The sequence below is a fragment of the Gouania willdenowi genome, chromosome 20, assembly GCF_900634775.1.
Source record: "Gouania willdenowi chromosome 20, fGouWil2.1, whole genome shotgun sequence".
NCBI lineage: Eukaryota > Metazoa > Chordata > Actinopteri > Blenniiformes > Gobiesocidae > Gouania > Gouania willdenowi.
The window spans coordinates 16,450,811-16,473,386 of record NC_041063.1 but is presented as its reverse complement, the minus strand read 5'-3'; the positions used below and the strand labels follow the sequence as shown (position 1 = coordinate 16,473,386).

The window sequence follows — 22,576 nt, the reverse complement described above, 5'->3', positions numbered from 1 at the left end:
ATTACAATAGTCCAGTCTGCTGGAGATAAAAGCATGGACCAGTTTCTCCTGATATTTCTGAGTCATTAAACCTTTCACTCTGGAGATGTTCTTTAGGTGGTAGAAGCTGTTTTTGTGATAGATTTGATCTGACTGATGAATGTAAGATCTGAGTCAATCAGAACACCAAGGTTTTTGACTTGGTCTTTAGCTTTTAAAGATCGAGACTCAAGATAATTGCTGACAGCAGTCCTCTTTTCTTTGTTACCAAAGACAATCACCTCCATCTTGTCATGGTTTAGTTGAAGGAAGTTTTCACTCATCCAGCAGTTTACTTTTTCTAAGCAGTCACACAACACCTCAATGGGACCATAGTCATCTGGGTTCAGTGATAGATATAGTTGTGTGTCATTGCGTAACTCTGATAATCAACCTTACATTTCTGTAAAATGTGTCCTAAAGGAAGCATATAAAGGCTAAACAGAAGGGGTCCAAGAACAGAGCCCTGAGGAACCCCACAGCCCATTGGTAATCTGTCAGATTCAAAGTTTCCAATGCTTACAAAATAACTCCAAGTAGGACTTAAACCATTGCATTACTTTACCATTTAGTCCAACCCATGTTTGGACTAAACTACAGCTCATGACTCACATCTTTGAAAGAAGCTGGGAACCAGTTTTAAGCTTTGTTAAAAAATCCACTTATGACTCTTTTTTTTTGTTTTTTCTTGAAGTCTATTCTCTTTTTCCCTGTCCTTTATTGCAACCATATATATGTTTTATTGAGCGCTATAGCGCCCAATCTCAGGACTATTGTTGTTGTTTGTATGTACATTGAAAGTTCACAATATACATTGTAATTGTTGTATTGCACAGCCTCAGTCTTTATTCTCTACACCTGGTTGGTACAATTTGACTAAATGTGAAGGACGAGTTAACTGCAGAAAATCTACGAAATATTAATTCACAAATCATAGAGAGAATGAACTATGTTTTTTATCATGAAAAACATGGTTTATGTGGCTGCACATCCATAATAATATTGTCAAATTCCTCGTGTGTATAACATACAGTACTTGGTCAATAAAGTTGATTCTGATTCTGATTCTGATTTATAGAACCTGGTTAAATAATACATATTCTTTAAATTCAGTGAGGTTTATGTTCTTTTGGAGAAGTTCTTTGCGTGAGCAATTTTACAAGAGGATTTAAAAGTTTAATGTGAATGAGAAGTGATGCTGCTGGAGATGACCATCAGTTACTGTACATTCATGTCCCTTTATGGTCTCTGTAGACTATGAACTTCTCAGATTATTGGGCATCTTCTGTTTTGTTGTTCGCATCCACTTCAAGAACCTTCTGTTAACTTTTAACTTTTAACATTGCCCAACCTTAACTGACTGTTGTGGCAGGTTTTATTATGCACTGTAAAGTGACATTGGGTGGCCTGAAATGTATGGAATAGAGCAATAAAAATGAAATAACAAAAAAATACATAATTTTTGTTGCACTGCATCCATGGAGGCTATACTAAAAATGCTTTATATTTTTTAAATGGTCAAACTTTAAAACAGCTACAATCTGAAGTGAGGAAGTAAACAAAATGCAGACTGATAATCACTGTTCAAATGTTACATTATTTCCAACTGTTACTATAAATGATGGCATCCAAAATGTTGTTGATTATATTTTATGAAAATGTACAAAATAAAAAAATCGAGAAAGAGACGACATAATTGGTTTTCAGGTGGGAAGAAAGGATTTTTTTTAAGTTAATTTGGAGTTTATTAAAGTTACTACTTACGGGTATAGGTATTTTAAAATATAATTATAAAAAAAGAAAATAATTATATAATCTCCCCCTCCATGGAAAGCTGCCTTGCTGAATGTCACAAAATGATACTTAATACGTTTGTTTAATCTCACCTTTGGTCTTTAATCAGTTTCACCCACTGGTCATAATAAGACAATGATTGTCAGCATTCCTGAAAACTGTGCATTACTGCTGAGCAAACGTCAAACGGAGTATAATAGAAGGAAGGACTTTCATGCTTCACTATTGTTTGACTACACTTACATATTACGATCACTTGATAAAGATGAGCAACTTTGGACAGATCCTGAACGAGATTGGAGGGTTTGGCTTGTTTCAGAAATGTTTGGTGGCGACAATTTTCATCCCCGGCATTTTTACAGCTTTTGATGTGATTGGACCAGTGTTTACAGGGATGCGCTTTCCACACCACTGCAACACTGACTGGATCTTAAAGCAGGAATTAAACCTGACCAAAGAAAGACAGAGAAACCTGACCATTCCGCTGGATGGGAATGGAAACTTTGAAAGCTGCAGAATGTTTACACCGGTTGGATTGGACTTTGAGAAACAATCGAAATGTATGGCATTAACAGCACAACAGGATGCGTTAATGGATCAGATTTTGAAGCGCCCAATGGAGCCTCAAGCCTCATGACAGATGTAAGGATTCTGCTTTATCTTACATTTATATGATGCATTTCTTCACAAACCCATAAAACAACAAAACTGTGATTAAATCTTTCTTTTTATTACCACTTTCCCAGTTTGATCTGGTTTGTGACAGAAGCAGCCTGATTGAGACTTCACAATCTGTATACATGGCTGGGATTCTACTGGGATCACTGGTGATGGGACCTGTGGCTGACAGGTTCTGAGGGTTTTTAAAACCCATTGTATTAGCAAACAATAGATAAGTACAGCAGGGTTGGGGTCAACTGTAATTGTAATTGATAACTTAATTACAATTATGGTTAGTTAATTGTAGCTGTTGTAATCATAATTGAATTGTAATTGAGTTCAGATAATTGACTATGTAATTGTAATTTGTATTAAAATGATTTAAAATTGCAATATATTAAACTCAAAACTGGGAAACCGTTAGAGTTCTATGAACTACACATATTGAAATATGTTTCATATTGAGTTTTCCCATTAACTGTCCGTTTTCATGAGTATCATTTAATTTAATTTAATTTAATTCATTCTATATTGAAATCAAGGGGTATACTGACAGAAAAAAAGGCTCAGACAGCCACACCAAAGACATTAATACCAAAGTTTTTATGGATAAGGAAGCCTAACAACGTAACCAAGAGATGAAAAACTAATAAGTTGATGAATAATAGTTTTAGTGTATTTTACAGCTGATTTAAGACATTGTCTAAAACTGACCTGTTGTCATAAGAGATGCTAACAGAAAAGCTAACACAAAGAGGAAGGTTACATTTTATGGTCTTATTCATAAAGGCTCAGTAATTGTGATTTATTGAATTTGAACTTTAGTAATTCAAAATGTAATTTTAATTGACTTTCAGGGAAAAATTATAATTGTAATTTTAATTGTAATTGGAAAAAATGCCGGTCACAGTAATCAAAAAGACACAATTGTAATTGAAAAATGTAATTGACCCCAACGCTGGTAGCACAGCATCAAAGCTGTCATTTATGATTTGATCATTCATTTGACTCTATGTCCCAATAGGTTTGGTCGGCGCTTTACAGTCCTGCTTTCACTCCTTTGTTTCCTGCTCACTGGTGTTGGAGTTGGCTTCACGCCCAGCATTTATGTTTATTGGGCTGTAAGATTTTTCGGAGGCATTTCATTTTCTGGCATTAAAGGAAATGCATTTGTTTTAGGTTGGTGAAACATTTTTCTCTTTATGTGTGTTTTTGATTTAGAAATATACTCAATGTATCCATAAAAACAACTCAATTACAGTAACATGAGTACTTGTAATTCACTTCTGCACTTATGTATCATAGAAGTAAACGTGGAGATAATGTGTTTTTTTTTTCTTTGTATTTTATTTTGAAGGAGTTGAATGGAGTGAACCTTCCAAGTTTGCTTTGTGCACCATTATTAGCCATTCTTCATTTCCTTTTGGACTCATGATATTATCCGGTGTTGCTTATTTAATAAGAAACTGGAGGATCCTGCAAATTGTTCTCTTCAGCCCCATCATCCTCGTCCTTGGACTGCTCTATTGGTTAGAACCTCTTTGGCCACATTGAACTCCACTTTTCTTTCCAACATGATAAAACCAGCATGCACATGACAGCCTATGTGTTACCTAGGACTCTACCGGAGTCAGCTCGTTGGCTCATTACTCAGGGCAGGAAGGAGGAGGCCTTGGCATTAATTCACAAGGCGGCCAAAATGAATGGACGAACTGTATCGGAGGACTTGTTGAACAATGTAATCATCTACGCTGCAACTAAAATCAAACATGAGTTTAATATTTACTGACAAATATCGTTGGGAACTGTATTTACAGCTGGAGTTTGAGAGGAACGCAAAACCCACAACAATGTTGGACATCTTCAAAATATCCTACATTCGAAAGCGTGCTCTCATAATGAACAGCGCCTGGTATTTAACTTTTTTTTTTTATCAAATACAATTTCAATACAGTTGGTTCTTGAATCTATGCTTTGCTAATTTTCTTAATCAACAGGTTTGCAACAAATTTGATGTACTTTGGGTTGAGCCTAAATGTTGGAGATTTTGGTCTGAATATTTATCTCACACAGCTAGTTTTTGCATTAGTTGAGTTTCCAGCACGGTTTGGCAGTTTGCTTTTTCCTGCATTACTTTGGGAGGAGAATTTCACAAGTAGGAATTCTATTTATTGGAGGAGTTGCTTGTCTTGGAATCCTGGTCATACCAAGAGGTATCATTTTACAGAAATACTGTATTTCAATTTCAACAGCAGACTTCATTTCAATTTAAACATGAACAATTTCTCCAAAATGATGACATAATGTGAATAATACATGTTCTGCTCATCCCTAGACCTTCATATTGAAATAACAATTGTAGCAATACTCGGAAAGTTTGCCGCAAGTTTCAGTTTGTCAATAATCTTTCTTTACTCTGCAGAGTTATATCCAACCAATATGAGGTAAGAGCTGTACATGTGCAGTTATATTCTACAATTTTGTTTTATTTTTTTTAAATATCAGGATTCTGGATGTTCTTCTTCCGCAGGCAGAGGTGTGGCGGTCTGAACGCAGTGTTTGGCAGCTTTGGAGCCCTCCTCGCTCCACTTGTTAGTCTCCTGGAGGTCTACCATTACACAGTCCCTATGCTGATATATGGCAGTGTTCCTATTATTACAGGAGTGCTGTGCTTTTCTGCTGCCCGAGACCTTAAATGTGAACTCCAGGACTATGCAGAACAAAAGTGAGTTAGTTTTAGTAAGCTTCAGTAGAGTTATATCATTCAACCTTATAAATGTTGAAAACTAATAAAACATGATTATTTTTCCTTTAGAAAATCTAAGGATATAACTGATCGGAAGGAGTCGATCTCATTAGAGGAAACCCCCTGGAGCACCAGACTGTAAAAGTTATCTGTAATCGGATTGAAATGTTGGAGTCGCACCTGCTTGACTTTTTTTGAAAGAATAAATACATTTAAAAAATGTATTGGCCACTCCGAGAGTATGAAACCTGGTCACAGTCAAAGGGAAGGGGTGTAATCCTCACCTTCTTTCTTGCACACAAGAAAACATCTTGTTCAGAAATATCACTTGATTTATTTAATAATTAGCCTACTGACATTTTCAGTGGAAAACAAACATCTTTGTTTTGGAAAAAATAAATAAAAAATTGAGCAAAGATTTGTTGATTGAACATTCACATGTAACACAACATATTCATCACCCTGAAACTGTGAAATACAACTCGCGACAGCTTTAATGAGAAGGGTGAGAATGGTTAAGATGTTTGGCTGAATTTGAATCGTTCTCTACCAAAAATCTTGCTCTGTTTATTGTTTTCATGTTTGCCAAAGTTGAAAATCCATCATCAAGAGATTGTTTTTCTGTCACCACTAGAGGGCAGTCTTACAGAGGCCAATGTGTAATATGTGGCAATGCATGGAGAATCCTGACTGCTGGTCATTTATTTTCTAGTTTCCAATGTTGTCAAATTGTTTTTGATTTTTATTCAAGTACCCTCAAGGCAATATGCATATCCCTGAGGGAACCATACCCCACTTTGGGAACCTAGTGTAGCTAAGTAAATATTTTATTTGAAATTATTTTATATATATATATATTTTTGTGAACATTCTCAAAACTCCTTACTTATATATATATGTATTTAAAAATAAAAATAAAAAAATAATACGTTTGTGAAAGCCATTTCTGTATACCTTTTATGCTATGAATATTCAATTTGATAATAAGTTTAGTTCCGCTATACCTGTTGTAGCAGGTGGGGCTCTAATTGATGATACGCATAAGGGTCACGTGGGATGAAGCTGCCTCTTCCGACAGACAGAGAGAAGCTTCTCGAACGGTGAGACGGTTTTTGTGACGCTCCGTCCCATAGTTTAGGCTAGTGACTATAAAACATTGTTAGTTCAGTTGTAAGCTGTCTGAAAACATAACATGGATACTTGAGCATGTATATGACTTTAGAGTCGGTTTGGTTGTGAAAAAATGTGTTAAAACAGTAGTGAAATTGTCAGAGATTAACCCTCGTTAGCATATCGTTTCCCTCGCTGCAGGAGAAAGACAATGGAGGACCAAACCTGCCAAAAGTATAAATAAATAAATATATAAATACATATTGGAATAAATTTAAAAAAAATAAATAAATAAATGCGTGAATAAATTATAAAAACTGGTAAATAAATGGGACATAAATGATTAAATGTCTAAAAAATATTTTCTATATTTGTTTATTTCCACGCTTTTGTGTTCGTATGCTAATGAGGTAGGAGGGACTAACCTCAGTCTCATTCAGGATTGGTCAACTGAGAGATCCAATATTTATTTATACATTAATTTATTTATTTATACTTTTGGCCTTTTGGTTTGGTCCTCCATAAAAAGGTTGTGCTGAATCAGTGTACCTTTTGTTCTTTAGTTATTTTGTTTCAAAACAAAACTCAAAAAACAGGTTGGTTTTTTTGGTTTTATGAATTTAAAACCAGAAACAAAAAACGGAAAATCCAAACAAGCAGTATTTTTCAGTTTTAAAATTAAAATGTTTCAATCTCACCACACAGAATGAATGACACTTACTTTTTTACTCTGCTGTGTTTGATTACAAAAAAAATGACCTTGTATCATGTTTTCCACCTCACACTAATGGCAGAGGCGCAATATGTGTCGATTCATTAAAGAGTTATTAATGCTGGAAGTCCGAATCTGTGAATATCTGCCAACTTTACTCAACAGTGTTCCGGTCCAAATAGTATCCAGATAAACTGGTGACTGGGCGGACGTTTGTACTGCCCTCAAAAAAGCTGTAAATTTTTTTTGTAAAAATGTCAAATGGTAGAAGTTCTAACATCTATTGTTCGTCACACCAGCCTCACAGTCAATAGTCACTCACCAGTTAATTTGGATACTATTTGGACTGTAACATCGCTAAACAAAACATAAAAGTGAGCAGCTTTTTACAAGCTAAAACATCCACAGATCAATCAGATAAATCCTAAACAGTCCTATTGTGTTAGGAGACCTGGTCCAGGACCTGGGAAACGAGGTGCAGCGGACTTCAGTTTTCGCTCTAATGTCCCCGTAAATATGACACAAACGGAACAAGTTTAGAAAAAAAAACAAAAACAGAAAAACGCTGCTTACCTGGTTTTTGGTTTTTCTGTTTTGGTTTTAAATCAGAAAAAAAAAAAATAACCACACTGTTTGTTGTTATTTTGATTTGGTTTAAAACAAAATAACCAAAGAACGAAGGGTACACAGATTGTGCTGTGCATGTGTGTGTGTCACTTGCTGCATTTCAGATTATTAAAACTGCTGATCTTGAATTCTTCCTGAGTGCTAAGTCCTATTGCAAGAAAAGAAGAAAAAATAAACAAAATACAATCAAAGCAAGGAGCACACGCCAGGGCCGTTTCTGGACATAGGTGATTTCCTAGGGTGCCATCTCTTGTGGGGTGTCACGCTGGTCACTCACAATGTGAGTGTGTCCAAAACAATGTTAGAAAATACACAGTGCGTTCATTGTCATTTTTTTTTCACCTCTGAAGGGGAGAATAAGGAGAAGGATTCTTGGGGCCCGTGATTGAAAGGGGCTCAAAGAGGCACATTAATACAATTGTACACATAGGTTTTATAGAAACATTTCTTTTCACCCCCCTCTCTATATAAAATGGTTCAGTCCACCTGCTCTGTCAGACAACCTGTAGCAGAGCGCTAACTTTACACAGAGTGAGTGAAGGCAGGATGTTTTTAAAAAGTCAGGTTGTACAAAAAGAAAAGAGTCACCCAGTTCCTTCATAGGTAAGGTGGATTTGTTTGTGGTTCATGTGATGAAAAGTTCTGGAACATTAGCCTGTTGTCTATTCCTAACTCTGTATATACTTTTTAATAGGGATGTAACGATTAATCGTAAGGCAGTTAAAAATCGATTCATAGGTATCAAGGTTCACATCGATGCCGTGAAAATTGAATCGCAGTACTTTTTATCCAGAAGTGTTGGCGGCGAGCGAAATCTGCTAATGCTTTCTTTCTCGCCGCCTTCTACTCTTAAACATATTCATAAATGATTCCTTACCCTTTAGCACCGAAATAGTATCTGTAATATTACGTGAATATCTGTAAAAGTCACGTTTTTCTATTAGCTCTGTCTGCTAGCATAGCATCTCTTCTTCACTGCAAGATATTTGCATGCCAACCGACCACTGGGTTACCAGCGCCCTCTGCTGGTCCAAACAAATATCTGACCTAAATACAGTAAAATGACTGTTTTTTTTTTTTTAAGTTCAATTGTTAAGGCACAAAATACATTTTCAGTTGCAATTTTAAAAAGAAAAAGAACTATTATGCAGTTTTGTATTGTTTACTATAGAACCAAAATTTAAATAATAAGCTTCTTCTTCATTTGTATTATTCCTTTATTTCATTCAAGATTTATTTTTTGTTAAATTGCATTGTTTTGAATAGTTTATCAAGGGGTTCTTTTGACAATGAAAAATAGTATAGTATTTTCCTCAAAAAAAAAAAAAATGGAATATTTTTCAGTCATTTATATACAGTCCCATTTTGTAAAATAAATCGTGAGAGAATCATATCGGGAGTTGAGCGAATCGTTACATCCCAACTTTTTAAGCAAGCTCACTTTCGTTTTCGCCTCATAGTAACGCATATTTCTTAATAAAACTCCAGATTTTTACATTTCACTGTTGTTTTAGTTACCAATCAATGCAGGCAAATGTTTACCAAGCTCTGTTCACATTCAATCTGTCAAAAAATGATGCATGTCATGATGTATCCAACAGACACGTCAAGAGCTGCAGCTCCTAAACAAGACAAAGTCCGGATCCCCCTTGATGAAGGAGGTGAGCGGCTGTGTAATAAATTATTATCAAACATTAAAGAATAAAAAATAAATATAAAAAATTCTTTATTAAAGAATAAAAGAATAATAGAATAAAAAATTGTTCTAAACCCCCCCCCCCCTCAAAAAAAAAAAAAATTCAGAATGATTTGAACCCCTAAAGCCAGAAAACACAAAGTATAGCCAGGCAGAAATTTCTCATTTATTTAACTTTTTACTGAAAAATCAAAAAAAAAATCTAAATTTCCATACAGTTTAACATACCTTAAAACCTTTTTTTCCTTGTTGAATACATGTATGAAGTAATATAGTTTATTGATCCTTTTTTAGTTGTACCAAGTTCTAGGTCTCTAAGAACATGTATCAGAAACTTTAAGGAAGTTAAGGTCTCTGGTGTTTTTTTTTTAATATTTTTTTGGAAGCATGGGATTATAGTCACCAGAACTTGTTACACTAAAGTTGCACTTTACAAAGAACAGCATTGAGTAGTTGTTTGACGCCTATTTCAGAAGTAATTTAGAGTACTACATGAAAATGTTTATACAAATACTGCACTAAAAATTTGCAACAAAATGGGCCTTTTTGAACAATTTTGGCAGGGGATTTGTATATTTTTTTTGTTTTAAAACCAAACCCTCAGGATTTCAGGGAATGCAAATTTGAACATTATCTTTTGATGTCAATCCAAAATGTTTACAATTACAGCAAGGAATTGGCCTCACTGTCCCAATAACACATTTGGAGGGGTGTGTGTGCTCTTGCAAGGATTATGTTTTTTTTTTTTTTGAGTATTGTTGTAGAACCAGTAATGTTTTCAGGTGAATTTAGTTTTGTTTAGAATGTATTTAAGAATGATTCATTATAATATCTTTTGTTGTTCCAATTGTTCTTTTTTAATTTTTTAGTTTTCAGATCATTTACTCTCACATAAATTAATCTCTAACAAATATACTAACTAATCTATTAATTCTAGTGTTATATCTCCTGGATATTGACTGAAGTAATTTCATTGACAAACATTTGTAAAATCATTAATGGGTCTAGGGCCAGTTCTTGTGCTTGCGCTGGTTTGATATAAAGACATAAGAATAGTAATAAAAAAAAAAATACATACATGTTTGTTCTTTTATTTTGTATATTTGAGTATTTATCATTGCATTAACATTTTACTTGTTGACTAAATCTAAACATTTGGCTTTTAGTTAAATAGAAGTTGACACTAATCTTATCGTCATTATATTAGTTAGCGCTGTCAAGGGATTAAAAAAAAATGTACAATTAATTAATCATGCCCTGTAATTATTTAATCTAATGTATTTTTTTTAAATTGCACCTAAAATTGCTGAAAACCGCCCTCAACTTAGGGGATTTTCATTGAAATTACATTATTGTGGCAGATCAAAACATTGATGTATAACACAGTGTCTTTATAAAGTAATTTCTTGTTTGTTTTAATGCCAACGAAGCTGAGCATCTCGGCAGTCTTCCGTCTTGTAGTGTAGTCTGTGCATCAGTATTATGGGTATACTGGGAACTCTTGAAATAAGAAAAGTTTTGCGTTGTTTGAAATGCTAGCAAAAAAAAAAAAAAAATCAATATATGATATTAGTGTAAACCAAGGTCATGATATTTTACCATGATGAAAAAAGTTACAGAAATCTTGAACTGAGACTTTAGAAGAACATCAGTGTTTTTTTTTTTTTTAGAAACAAACAAGCAAAGAATGTCACATTTTTGTGCTTTTTTCCAGTTTATCTTCAGTAGCAGGATATTCATCAGCATCAGGCTTTGGTTTGCTGAAATTAAAGAGAAAATTATTTGTAAAAAAAACAACAATTGACTTTGAATGGGATCTAAGACAATATTCATATACAATGTGTTTTATTACCCACCATTGTTCTGTGTAATCCTGAAGCCCAGTGTTTGAAGTTTCAGGCAGCAGTAAACTCAGACCTCCAGCAATGATGGGAAAAAGGCCATAGATCAGCATTGGGATGGTGTAGTGATAGACATCCAGCAGCCGAATTAATGGAGCAAGGATACCAGCAACGCGAGCAAACATGGAGTTCAGACTTATTCCACTCTGCCTATGATGGAAAGAAATAACAAAGTAAAAGATGGCAAAGAGAATGAACAGGTAAAAGCTTTAGTTGTAAATGATAAATATGTTCTTTACCTAACAACGGTGGGAAATAACTCTGCTGAATAAATATAGACGATATTAAAAACACTACTGGCAGCAATCTTTCCCAGCACAGCTATGGCTGTTGTTACTTCGGGTAGATCTGCTCAAACAAAAGAAAATATACATGCACATTCATTAATATATATAAACAATATATATAAAAATGTAGCGTATAAATTGTGTACTACTTTAGGGGATATCATTTTAGGGCTTTGGGTCATTTACAATTAAAATCACTAAAAGTGATTGAGTATATACAATTGTGATTAAATGTTTGCACAGTTACATGATGTTTTTTAATTTGTAATTAGTTATTCTGAATTAAATTATTCTGCTTCGTGTTTACAAGGAAATAATAATTGAGGATTATATGGAAAACCGGTTTATTTGGCTTTATTCAATGCCGCTTTAGGTCTAGAGATTGGGAAGGGTTCTGTTTGGACAGGGGGAGAAAAGTTTTGTCTATCGGGATAAAACACACAACAAACCTTTTTTTTCGGCTAGAAGACCACATGACAACTGTTATCTCTTTTATTTTTATTGTAGTTTTGAAGCAGCAGCTCTACGATAACACGGTTTCCTTTTGTTTCCGCAGAGTAGAAGAGAGATAGAGAAGAGAAGCAAAATAAAAGTCCGTACGTTGGTCAATCAAAGCCAGCAATTAATGCTACAGCTGTTCTATCGCCACTATACAGAAAGTTGAGTGAAAGAATAACTTTATAATGATTCACGCATCATTAGTAAAGCTCTGGTGCTTCATGCCTCGATGAAGACTTTTCCGTTTGGCGACGTCCGTGTGTGTCCATGTGTCTGTGTGAATGTCTGCAGGTTTATGCCTCTGTCCATCCACATTTTTCATTATATTCCTGTCTTTTAAGGCTCTTATTAAATAAATGGTCTCAGCTCTAGTCCGGACGGCCATCCTGGACTATGCCGTCTCATTTTGGATCAGGTTGCACTTGTCAAATCTAATCTGGTGACTCATAAAGCAGCGTGTTAATGATGGTATTCGTGATATATGAGACCATGTCAGACAACTGAGCAACTATGGTAAATGGTACATGGACTTGATTTATATAGCGCTTTATCCCCACACTGAAGCAGTCTCAAAGCGCTTTACATATCAGCTCATTCACCCAATCACTCTCACATTCACGCACCAGTGGGACAGGACTGCCATGCAAGGCACTAGTCGACCATTGGGACCAATTAGGGTTCAGTGTCTTGCCCAAGGACACTTCGACACATAGTCAGGTACTGGGATCGAACCCCCAACCTCTCGATCAGAAGACGACCCACTACCACCTGAGCCACGGTCGCCCAACTATGGAAGTCTACCAAACTTGAGGTCCATAGGTCGCACCTTAGGGAACTTATGTCTTCTTTAAATGAAATGATAAAAATTGCCAGATGTGACTATTTCCGTCAGCTAAAATAAGAAAAAACTTCAAGTGTTGTTTAATACATTAACTCTATTGTATGTCCGGCTGCTGTTCTTACACATGTTTTTGTAAAGCTGACAGCAATGATTTTCGAAAGTTTTTTATCAATTAAAATCCAGGATATTAAAGATCAACTACCAATGCTCTCGTTTTGCACACCTGGTGCTGTTGAGCTTGTTCCCCACGAGTGGTCCTCTTTTAGCCCTATAACACAGGCTGCTGTCTCAGCTTTGGTAACCAGAATGAAGCCTTATTTTTGCGCGTCTGATGTTCTGCCCTGTAGACTTTTTGTAAAAACATTTGATGTCATTGGCCGTGTTACCAAATTGATCAACTTTTCACTTTCAACTGGTATTTTTCACAGTTCTTTTTAACATGAAATTGTGGGACGACTTCTCAAAAAACCTAATCTGGACTCAACAGATCTAAGAAATTTCAGTTTGACCAAAGCGTTGGAGAAGGTTGTCTCTGATCAGTTGCTATCTTTTTGGAGAAATGCAACAGTCTTTACATGGTTCTCCTCTTACTTATCGGGGAGGAGCTTTAGTGTCTCTGCAAATCAGATCCTGTCTGACTTTGCTGATTTGTTGTGCGGGGTTCCCCAGGGCTCTGTTTTGGGGCCGATTTAGATTTTATTCTGTCCTTCCATTAGGAAAAAGGATCAAAGCTTTGATTATGTTTCTTATCATTTTTTTGCTGATGATATTCTGCTTTACTGCTGTTTTAAGAACTCCGAGATCCAGATTAAGCTCTCTGCTGAACAATAGCTAGGCACAAATTTCCTGCAACTAAACTCAGACAAAACGGAGATGCTGGTGATTGCTTCTGATGATGCCATTTGAGGGATTCACCAGTATTTGGGCAGACCTGAGTTTGTCTGCTAAAACGAGCCTTAGAAATTCAGGCATTATCTTTGACAAAGCAATGTCTTTAGAGCATCACTCAAAACTGCTAACAAGGACTTGTTTTTACCAACTGAGGAAAATCTCTAAACTTGGAATAATTGTGTCCATAAGGGATCTTAAAATGATTATCCACACCTTTGTATCTTCTCGTTTAGACTACTGTAACAGTTTATTTTCTTGTCTAAACAAAAAGGAGCTGTCTTGTCTTCAGCAGGTACAAAACTCTGATGCGAGGCTAGTGACTTGCACAAACAGAATGGATCATATTACTCCCATTCTAAAAGCCCTTCATTTGCTCCCAGTCACTTTTCGTTTCAATTTTAAAATCCTGGTGCTGACCTTCAGAGCCTTGCATCATCAGGCTCCCTCCTACATTAGAGACTTGTGTCCTTGTACCCCCTCTCGGAGGCTGAGGTTTCTGGATCAGAACCTGCTCATGGTTCCTTGTACTTGTTTCAGGGCCAGAGGAGATCGCTCCTTCCAGGCTGTCGCGCCGATGCTCTGGAACAATCTTCCGCCTTCCTTGCGCTTATTTGATTTTGTTGATGTTTTTAAAAGCAAACTTTGTTTTAGAAAGTGTTTTGTTCCAGTAGATTAAGGGTTGTTTTATGACATGTTTTGTGACTGTAAATGTACTTTGTATTTCTATTGCAATTTTGTGAAGCACTTCGTGACTTCTCTGTCTGGGAAAGGTGCTATACAAGTAAACATGACTTAATTACTTACTTACAATGTCAGTTTAAAGAAGAATTAACTTGTATTCTGAAATAAAGAGGAATTAAAGCTCCCATGTAAACGTGGCCATTCAGAGATTGGTCGAACTTCCTCAATTACAAGAGGTGGTGGGGTGGGACAAAAGTAGACTAACACCTTTTGGTACAATGAGGATCCCCAGACAAGCAAGTCCTCCAACAAAAAGTGTCCCAGCTTGAGAAACTCGTCTCCCACAGTACTGCAGAAGAGGCAAAGTTGCCAGACGTGCAATAAGCTCCACTAGTCCAAATATGAACTGTGTGAGGTAAATATCCAAACCAAAGTCTCCAACGTTCAGACTCAATCCATAGTAGATCAAACTGGTTGCAAACCTGAAAAAGGACAAGTCCAGTTTATACAGTTTTACAGGCAGCAGTGTTTTCGTAGAAATATTGTTTACCAGATGAAGCTCTGGACGATAGCCCATTTTCTCAGATATGATATCCTGAAGATGTCCATCATGGTTCCGCTTTTGGTTGGTCCCTCCACTTCCAGCTAAAATAAACAGTGCACGTCTCAAGGTGATGCGTTCAAATGTATTCACGATCCCAAACAGCTGCTCACCTTTTCCAACAAGTCTTCAGAAACTTTTTTGCTGTTTACTTTTGCCACCTTCTGAATCAACTTTATGGCCTCCTTCTTCTTCCCCTGAGTAATGAGCCAGCGAGCAGACTCTGGAAGAATCCTGGGTGATGGAGAGAGTGTCATGTGGACATTGTTATACATTTCTTAGCTCTAATTTAAATATAAAATATATTTGTCAAGCTTAGTGACCGACCAGTAGTAGGGACCTATGACCAGGATAAGAGGACTGAAGAGAACGATCTGGAGTATCCTCCAGTTGGGAATTAAGTAGGCAATTCCAGGCAATATCATCAGTCCAAGAGATGCAGAGGAATGGCAGATAATAGAGTTGAAAGCGAACTTGGAGGAATCACACCATTCTCCTCCTTTAATATTATTTGGACAAGTGGAAAAGACACATTATTGATTTATTTAGTAGTTTGAGGTATTTTGTTATGAAAGTTGTTAAATAATTTGTTTCTTTTTAACAAGAAACTGAATATCAGTCAGTGCAACTGAACAGTTTTGATGTATGGTTCATGTGCCTTTGAGCTCTGAGTTTAGAACAGGGGTGGGCAAACTAAGGCCCACAAGCCACATCTGGCCTGTTGGTTTTTTTCAAACCGGCCGGCCGAATATTTGGCCATGTCCTGTAATGCCTGGCGTTCCACCAGGTGGCGCATTTGGCACAGTGATGCGCTGATTTGATTTGCATCACCCAAGCTACTCTCTACTGTCACTCTGCAACTGCTCTGAAACCATCTTCAACAATAAGTTTGCCAAAAAAAAAGTTGAAATTGAGTATCAAGTGTTTGACAAGGAATGGACGACAAAATACTTTTTCACAAGTTCGGTCAAAGGCCATATGTCTTTTTTGCCAAGAAATCTTTGTGGTTTTAAAGGAATACAACGTCAGCTGTTACTTCTCCACTAATTATGCTATCAACAAGTCATTGCACAAATGGACGGCTACGACGCAGAGGTTGGCAGCTAATTTGAAGATTCAGTGAAACACATTTAAACTGCCATCCAAGGATCAAGCAAAAAGGGATTTTTTTGTTGTTGCTGGCATTCAAATTAGCAAAGACCAGTAAACCTCTGAAGGGGAGATTCAAGAGTGCATTGTAGAGACGGCAGGTATCTTGTGTCCTGAGAGCAAGAACACACAGAACAGTGACTTGCCGTATTGAGCATATGACAAAGACTTAGCTGGCAAGCTAAACAAAAAAGCAGTCAATTACATTATATTTCTTGGCACTGGACGAAAGTAATGATGTAAAGGACATGAAGGCTTTTGATGAGAGGAATAATGACAATATATTGTTTACTGGAATATTGCACTATACTGGTGTCACTGGTAAGAAAGACCCTATTTTTTGTTTACAGAAAGCACTATTGGAGATACTTATTCATTGACATTGGTATGCTGACACTTATTTACAGAAATGTTGCACTAACATAGTGTCACTGTTCATAGGACACTTTTTCAATTTGTCTTTCAGAGATGTAAAATAAAAATTTTATTTTTTCACTTAATCTTTTTTTTCTTATGTCATAGATTATCGTAGATTGATTTCTGACCAATATATCGATAATTACAGTATCGTCATATCGTGAGATAATTGTTATCGTGAGCCTTGTGTCGCGTATCGTGAGGTACCCGGAGGTTCCCACCCCAATCAACAACAATGTTCCCATTAAATAGTAATTATCGACATTGTAATGTGGAAGGGTATAACCAAGGTTATCATCACTATAGTTCTCTACTTTATAACAGGTTGTACTCTGCATTTGATGGGCCACAATATTATGAATCCTATCTTCTCCAATGGTATTTTTATTACACGGTGATCCTCTGCTGCTGAAACACTGTGAATTTCCCCTTTTGTGAGACTAATAAAGGTTATCTTTGGCTTATCTGTTATTTGCAGCAATAAGCTGTCAGAACAAAAGTCCACCTACCTATTACAAATGTGTTGCCAATGATGCCCGATGCTGAGAAGCCACTTGCAAATTTCAAAACCATATAAACATAGAAGTCAGGTGAGAAAGCTGCACCAACACCGAATAACAGCAGAAGAAGGAGTGACAGTAGGACCGCAGGACGGCGACCAAACCTGCAAACGAGAAATTAAGTGATCAAACAGCAATAACCAAAACAATTGAAATATTTTAATTGAAAAAACTAAACTTTATCATTATTCATCCATACAGCCGATGGTTCTCAAATTCTTTCTGTTGAGACCCCCTCTGTAGAATAAAATGTTTCCAGTCTCCGCATCACAACAACATTTCTACTAAATTTCTTCAAAACTCAAAAATAACAAAATGTGCAATCAAATATTTTACAACAGCAACAATAAAGTATTAAATATAGCCGCAAGCGGCAATAAACGGCCTTCGCCGCGCCGTCTTATATGCGCTGCCTGAAGTTCATACAATGACATATTATAACAGTAAATTTTATACTATCAAAGCATTATTGATTTGTTCAGCCACAAATGTACTATTAAGATATAAACTTAGTAAAACAACAAAATTCATAAATATGTCAAACACATTCAAGAATAATGCTGGAGTTGTAGTAGTAATAGTAGCTCCATGAGGAGAGGAGTGTTAGTTTGAGCTGACGATTTTCAAGATTTGGCCAATTTCCTATTAACACAAAATGGAGAGAATAAAGCATACGTCTCATTGACATTTTTGATCGAGAGGCCATAGCACAAGTTCGTGAAAAATATATTATATGTACATTTTTGAATTTTTTTTTTTCCCCCCATATTAAATTGTCTTCCCTCTGTAGGAGGCGCTGACGCCGCAATTTCCGCATTTCCCCATTGAGCTGGTTTAGGGCTGAGAGTTTAACAACTGCTTCACATTTGATGCAAATCAAAGTTTGTATGTGCAAATGGCAGCATTTTCAAAAAATGTAAATTTTCAAAAGGTTTTGGCCAAAATGCAAGTTATCCAAAATCTATAGATAACTTTTGATGTCCCACTTCTCTAGATGATTTCCAGCGATTTAGAGCTGGTCAGTGAAACGCCCTAGGAGGAGTGCTTAAAAATACACTCTGTAGGGGGCACTAATGAGCCAATATCTGTCTTTCCACATTGAGCTGGTTTAGGGCCGGGAGTTTAACAACTGAGTCACATTTGATGCAAATCTGACTTTGTGCAAATGGGAGCATCTACCAATAAAAGCAAGGTCTGTGTGTGAGCGTGTGAGCGAATATCTCCCGACGCCATATGAGTTCGACCTGAAAACTTCGTATGTGCAAATGGAACATTTTCGAAAAATTTCATATTTTGTCATTTTTAGCCAAAATTCACGGCTCCGCCCTGCAAACACATTAAAAGTTATCAAAAATCCATCCTTTCGGTGTCCCACTTCTCTAGATGATCTTCTGCAATTTTGAACCCCGTCAATGAAACGCCCTAGGAACTGTGCGTCAAAATACAACATGAGCGAAAATAGCAATTTTGCAATTTTCAAGTCAAGATTCTGGACTTCCTGTGTGTTTTTTGGCATGGTTTACTTCTGTCAATTTTCATGATTTTACGATGAATTCATTTTTTTGGGAATTCCTATCTCACAATGCATTTTTGGCATACATGGGGGCACTGGCGGATCAGATTTTGGCATTTTTAAAATCGGAAATAGCCAGAAATTAGAGGAGTGCGCGATTGAATTTGGTTTGAATTTTTGAGACTCTACATAATGGTTCAGTGGGTGAAAAGTAGGTGAGTTGGTTCTGACACCGGGAAACAAAGAAGAAAGAAGGAATAATGTTCCAGCCCAATAACAATGTTTCTCCCTCTTTGAGTACCATGAACTATACATTTCTGGAAAGCGTAGGGGCATGCCTACGGCATGACAAGGGTCCCTGGTCACTGACGGGCACGTGGCGTTTGCATAGGCTCCGCATCTTCTCTCGTAGTGTGGCCACTACGAGAGCAAGAGGGCCTTTGCCAGCTTGTGGTGCTCAGGCCTAATAATGAATAAATGACAACAAAAGGCAAGTCATATCATGATATTGCGCGCCCCCAGGGGGTGCACTCAATCATTTGAGAACCACTGTATACTGCCACCCATTCGATGAAAATTTCCCATTGAAGAAAAGTACTTTTAATTAAGGATGAAAAGTGCTTTTAAATAAAATGTATTATTATTACTATATCATAAAATGCGATTTTCTAATTGCAAAAGCTGCGATTTTTTTTAGACTGATAATTGTCAGCCCTGTTACCGGTATTTTTAAGGTCGCCTTAATCCTCAAACCTATTATTTTGTGATTTTTGTGGCTTAAAAAAAAAGTAAGGTATCGATAAAGTACCGGATCAATAAGAAGAGGTAAGGCCACAGATTTGTTTGCTTTATTGATGTAATCTGTGCTTTAAAATTTACATTTCATATTTATTTAAAGTTTAAATAAATCTGAAATTGTTTGTTATGAAACAGATTGATTTATTGCTTGTGTTCATTGAAAAATACATGACAAGATGCCCTTGAAAAAAGAATCGCATTTTCAATCGAAAATTGCAATTACTACTACTTTTTTTGTTCTACTCTATATATGTTCATAAATGATTCATTATCCCTTTAGCACTGAAAGAATATCTGTAATATTACGTGAATATCTGTAAAAGTCACGTTTTTTATTAGCTCTCTCTGCTAGCATAGCATCTCTTCTTCACTGCACAGAATATCTGCATCCCAACAGACCACTGGGTTACCAGCGCCCTCTGCTGGTCTAAACAAATAATGATTTTTTTTAAAGTCCAATTGTTAAGGCACAAAATATATTTTCAGTTGCACTGTTAAAAAGAAAAAGAACTATTATGCAGTTTTGCATTGTTTATTATAGAACCAGAATTTAAATTAATAGGCTTCTTTTTTATTTGTATTTTTCCTTTATTTATTTAATTCAAGATTTATTTTTAGTTAAATTGTATTGTTTTGAATAGTTTATCAAGGGATTCTTTTGACAATGAAAAATAAAACGAAAATAGTACAGTATTTTCTAGTTTTTTTCCCCAAAAAAAATAAAGGAATATTTTTCAATCATTTGGCTACAGTCCCATTTTGTAAAATAAATTGTGAGAGAAACGTATTGTGAACCCAGTATCGTGAATCGAAGCGTATCGGGAGTTGAGTGAATCGTTACATCCCTATTCTTTACAGCAAAAGTGGAGATATGTACCTGTCAGCTATCTGGCCTGTTGCTAACGCTCCAACCAGTAAACCAGCCATGTAGACTGACTGGGATGTCTGGACTAGAATGCTCCTTTCACACACCAGGTCAAACTGACAGTAGGAAAGTGTAAAAAAGTGAAAAATATTAGAAAGCTTACATGTTAATAAGAATAGGAACACTTAAGATCAGACTTTGCTGGTACGGAAAAGGATCAAAAGCTGCATCAGACTTCATTCCAACATGTAAACAATCACTCTATCCAATGCTGGAATTTTACAATATGATTAATTGTTGATTTTAAAGGTTGATGGTTGGAAATCTCCGAAATTTTACCAATTACAATGATTTAGTGTAATATACCACTAAAGTGAAGACAAAAACAATCTCTACCTCTGTTACAAGAGTCAAAGCATCGTTTGGTGCCTCAAAATCTGATCCATTGATGCATCCTGTGGTAGTGTTAATCCCATTATTTTCAATGGTTTCCAAATCCCAGTCCACAGGTGTGAACATTAGACAGCTTTCCATGGCTCCATCCTGGTTCAGAGGGATGGTCAGGTTGAGTTGTTTCTCCTCAGTTAAATTGGGCCCATGTTTTAAGATCCAGTCAGTGTTGCAGTGATGAGGGAAGCTCAGTGCTAGAAATACTTGGCCAATGACGTCAAAAGATACAAAGATGCCAGGGATGAACAATGTAACCATCAAGCATTTCTGGTATAACCCAAATGCCCCAATCTCCTTCAAGATCTCTACAAAGTTGGTCATGTTTATGCTCACTCTCAAAACTTTCAAATAACTGTTGAATGCAGAGATTTGGTTTTGAGCATTGTATTGCTGATCAAGTTAATGTTTAACCTGACAACCAATGGTTTTAAAGGGTGTTCACCATATATGCTTCAAAGAGAACATATCACAAATGATTAAACATTTGACCTGAGCAGAACTACCGTATTTGTTTAAATAAATAAGCAAATCCATGGCTGAGCCATACATGAGAAGACAATTGCTGATTAATTTAGTAGTTCATAGTTAATCTTAAAGGATAATTTCTATTTATCAAACAAGTGTAATAAACTTGAGTGTTTACTGACTTATTTGCTGACTTTAAGAATAATCAGTCTCTTAAAACGACTGACTTTTGACCAGACCGATGAATGAAAGAAGTTACCTGTGTAAAACTACGACTACAAAATCAGATAAGCTGTACTACACAGACAGTTTGTTCTGAACTGACACAAAAGCAGATAAACTACTGTATATGCTACATACAGTAAATGACCAGAGCTACCTACATAACAAATACAGATGAAGCTAGTTGGGTCTGTAGAATTATATGAAAAATAAAATAAATACACACTGAGAATTCTAAGTATTTATCCGACAGGGCTGGAGAATCAAAATCTTATTCCATGTTCCATGCCCAAAAGCAAGAGTAGGCTATACCTGGCTTTTACAACAGAATTCCCATTGGCAATTTATGGCACCGTATTATACTGGCCAGTGATTGTGCAGTATACCCGGGCCGAGTATATAATTACAGATTTTACACATAATTAACATATGTAACATAACTGGAAGGATTTGAATTTTTATGCACCCTCACTTCAACATAGGTTTGAATTGATGTTTGTCCTTGTACAAAAGGAGGGGGGTGTGGCAAGGGACTTGATTTGCAGTATCTCTTCATGCTGGTGCGTCTCCTGGTGGTCTTTGGAGGCGTTGGGGCAGGTTGCAGTATGGGCAGAGGAGCCCACCCCCCACCACCCCCCCCCCCCCCCCCCCCACCCCCCCCCCCCCCCCCCCCCCCCCCACAGACGTGTCGTCTTGGTGCTGCGTGCACCGTATACTGTAATGGCGGGCTCTCTGGGACCCGTGGAGTTCTGTATTTGATGATTACTGGGCTCATGGTGCTGACGAAAGGAGTGGAGAGTGATTTGCGGCACTCTAGGGAGCTTGGCGGTTTTTAGGGTGACGGTGGGGCAGCTTGCAGTGTCCCCCTGGTGTCCTAGGCAACCGTTGTCCTCGGCGGGTTCCCTCTGGCCTGGACTCGGGCCTCTGCTGGCCTTGTTTTTTTCCCCCCTCACCAATGTGTAACACTGCCCCTTTTTTTTTTTTTTCTAAATCTTCTGTATTTTTTTTTTTTTTCCCTGTAATATTTTTTTCTTAGCCCTCTATGTTTGTCTATGTCTATGTTTGTAAGTGGGG

The 22,576-nt window shown here is 36.6% G+C and overlaps 1 protein-coding gene and 1 pseudogene across 1 annotated transcript; one reads left to right on the top strand and one right to left on the bottom strand.

Annotated features, from left to right (window-relative positions):
- The first annotated feature begins 1,970 nt into the window (after window positions 1-1,970).
- Window positions 1,971-5,941, top strand: LOC114454201 (solute carrier family 22 member 13-like; annotated as a pseudogene).
- Window positions 5,942-11,053: 5,112 nt separating this feature from the next.
- On the bottom strand, window positions 11,054-21,136 carry LOC114454557 (solute carrier family 22 member 13-like). Its single transcript, XM_028435105.1, has 10 exons — window positions 20,762-21,136; window positions 20,378-20,481; window positions 17,139-17,293; window positions 15,391-15,562; window positions 15,177-15,297; window positions 15,013-15,107; window positions 14,730-14,944; window positions 11,504-11,612; window positions 11,220-11,414; window positions 11,054-11,123 (listed from the first exon to the last, which is right to left on the bottom strand). The coding sequence occupies exons 1-10, from the start codon at window positions 21,134-21,136 to the stop codon at window positions 11,054-11,056; spliced, it is 1,611 nt and encodes a 536-aa protein (XP_028290906.1).
- Between the last annotated feature and the right edge of the window lie 1,440 nt (window positions 21,137-22,576).

Excerpts from the sequence above, each read along its gene's own strand:
- LOC114454557 (XM_028435105.1), bottom strand. The coding sequence starts at position 21,136 with ATGACCAACTTTGTAGAGATCTTGAAGGAGATTGGGGCATTTGGGTTA. Across the intron at positions 15,108-15,176 it reads CTGAAGACTTGTTGGAAAAG|CTGGAAGTGGAGGGACCAAC; the intron begins GTGAGCAGCTGT and ends TGTTTATTTTAG. Across the intron at positions 11,613-14,729 it reads GATCCTCATTGTACCAAAAG|ATCTACCCGAAGTAACAACA; the intron begins GTGTTAGTCTAC and ends TTGTTTGAGCAG.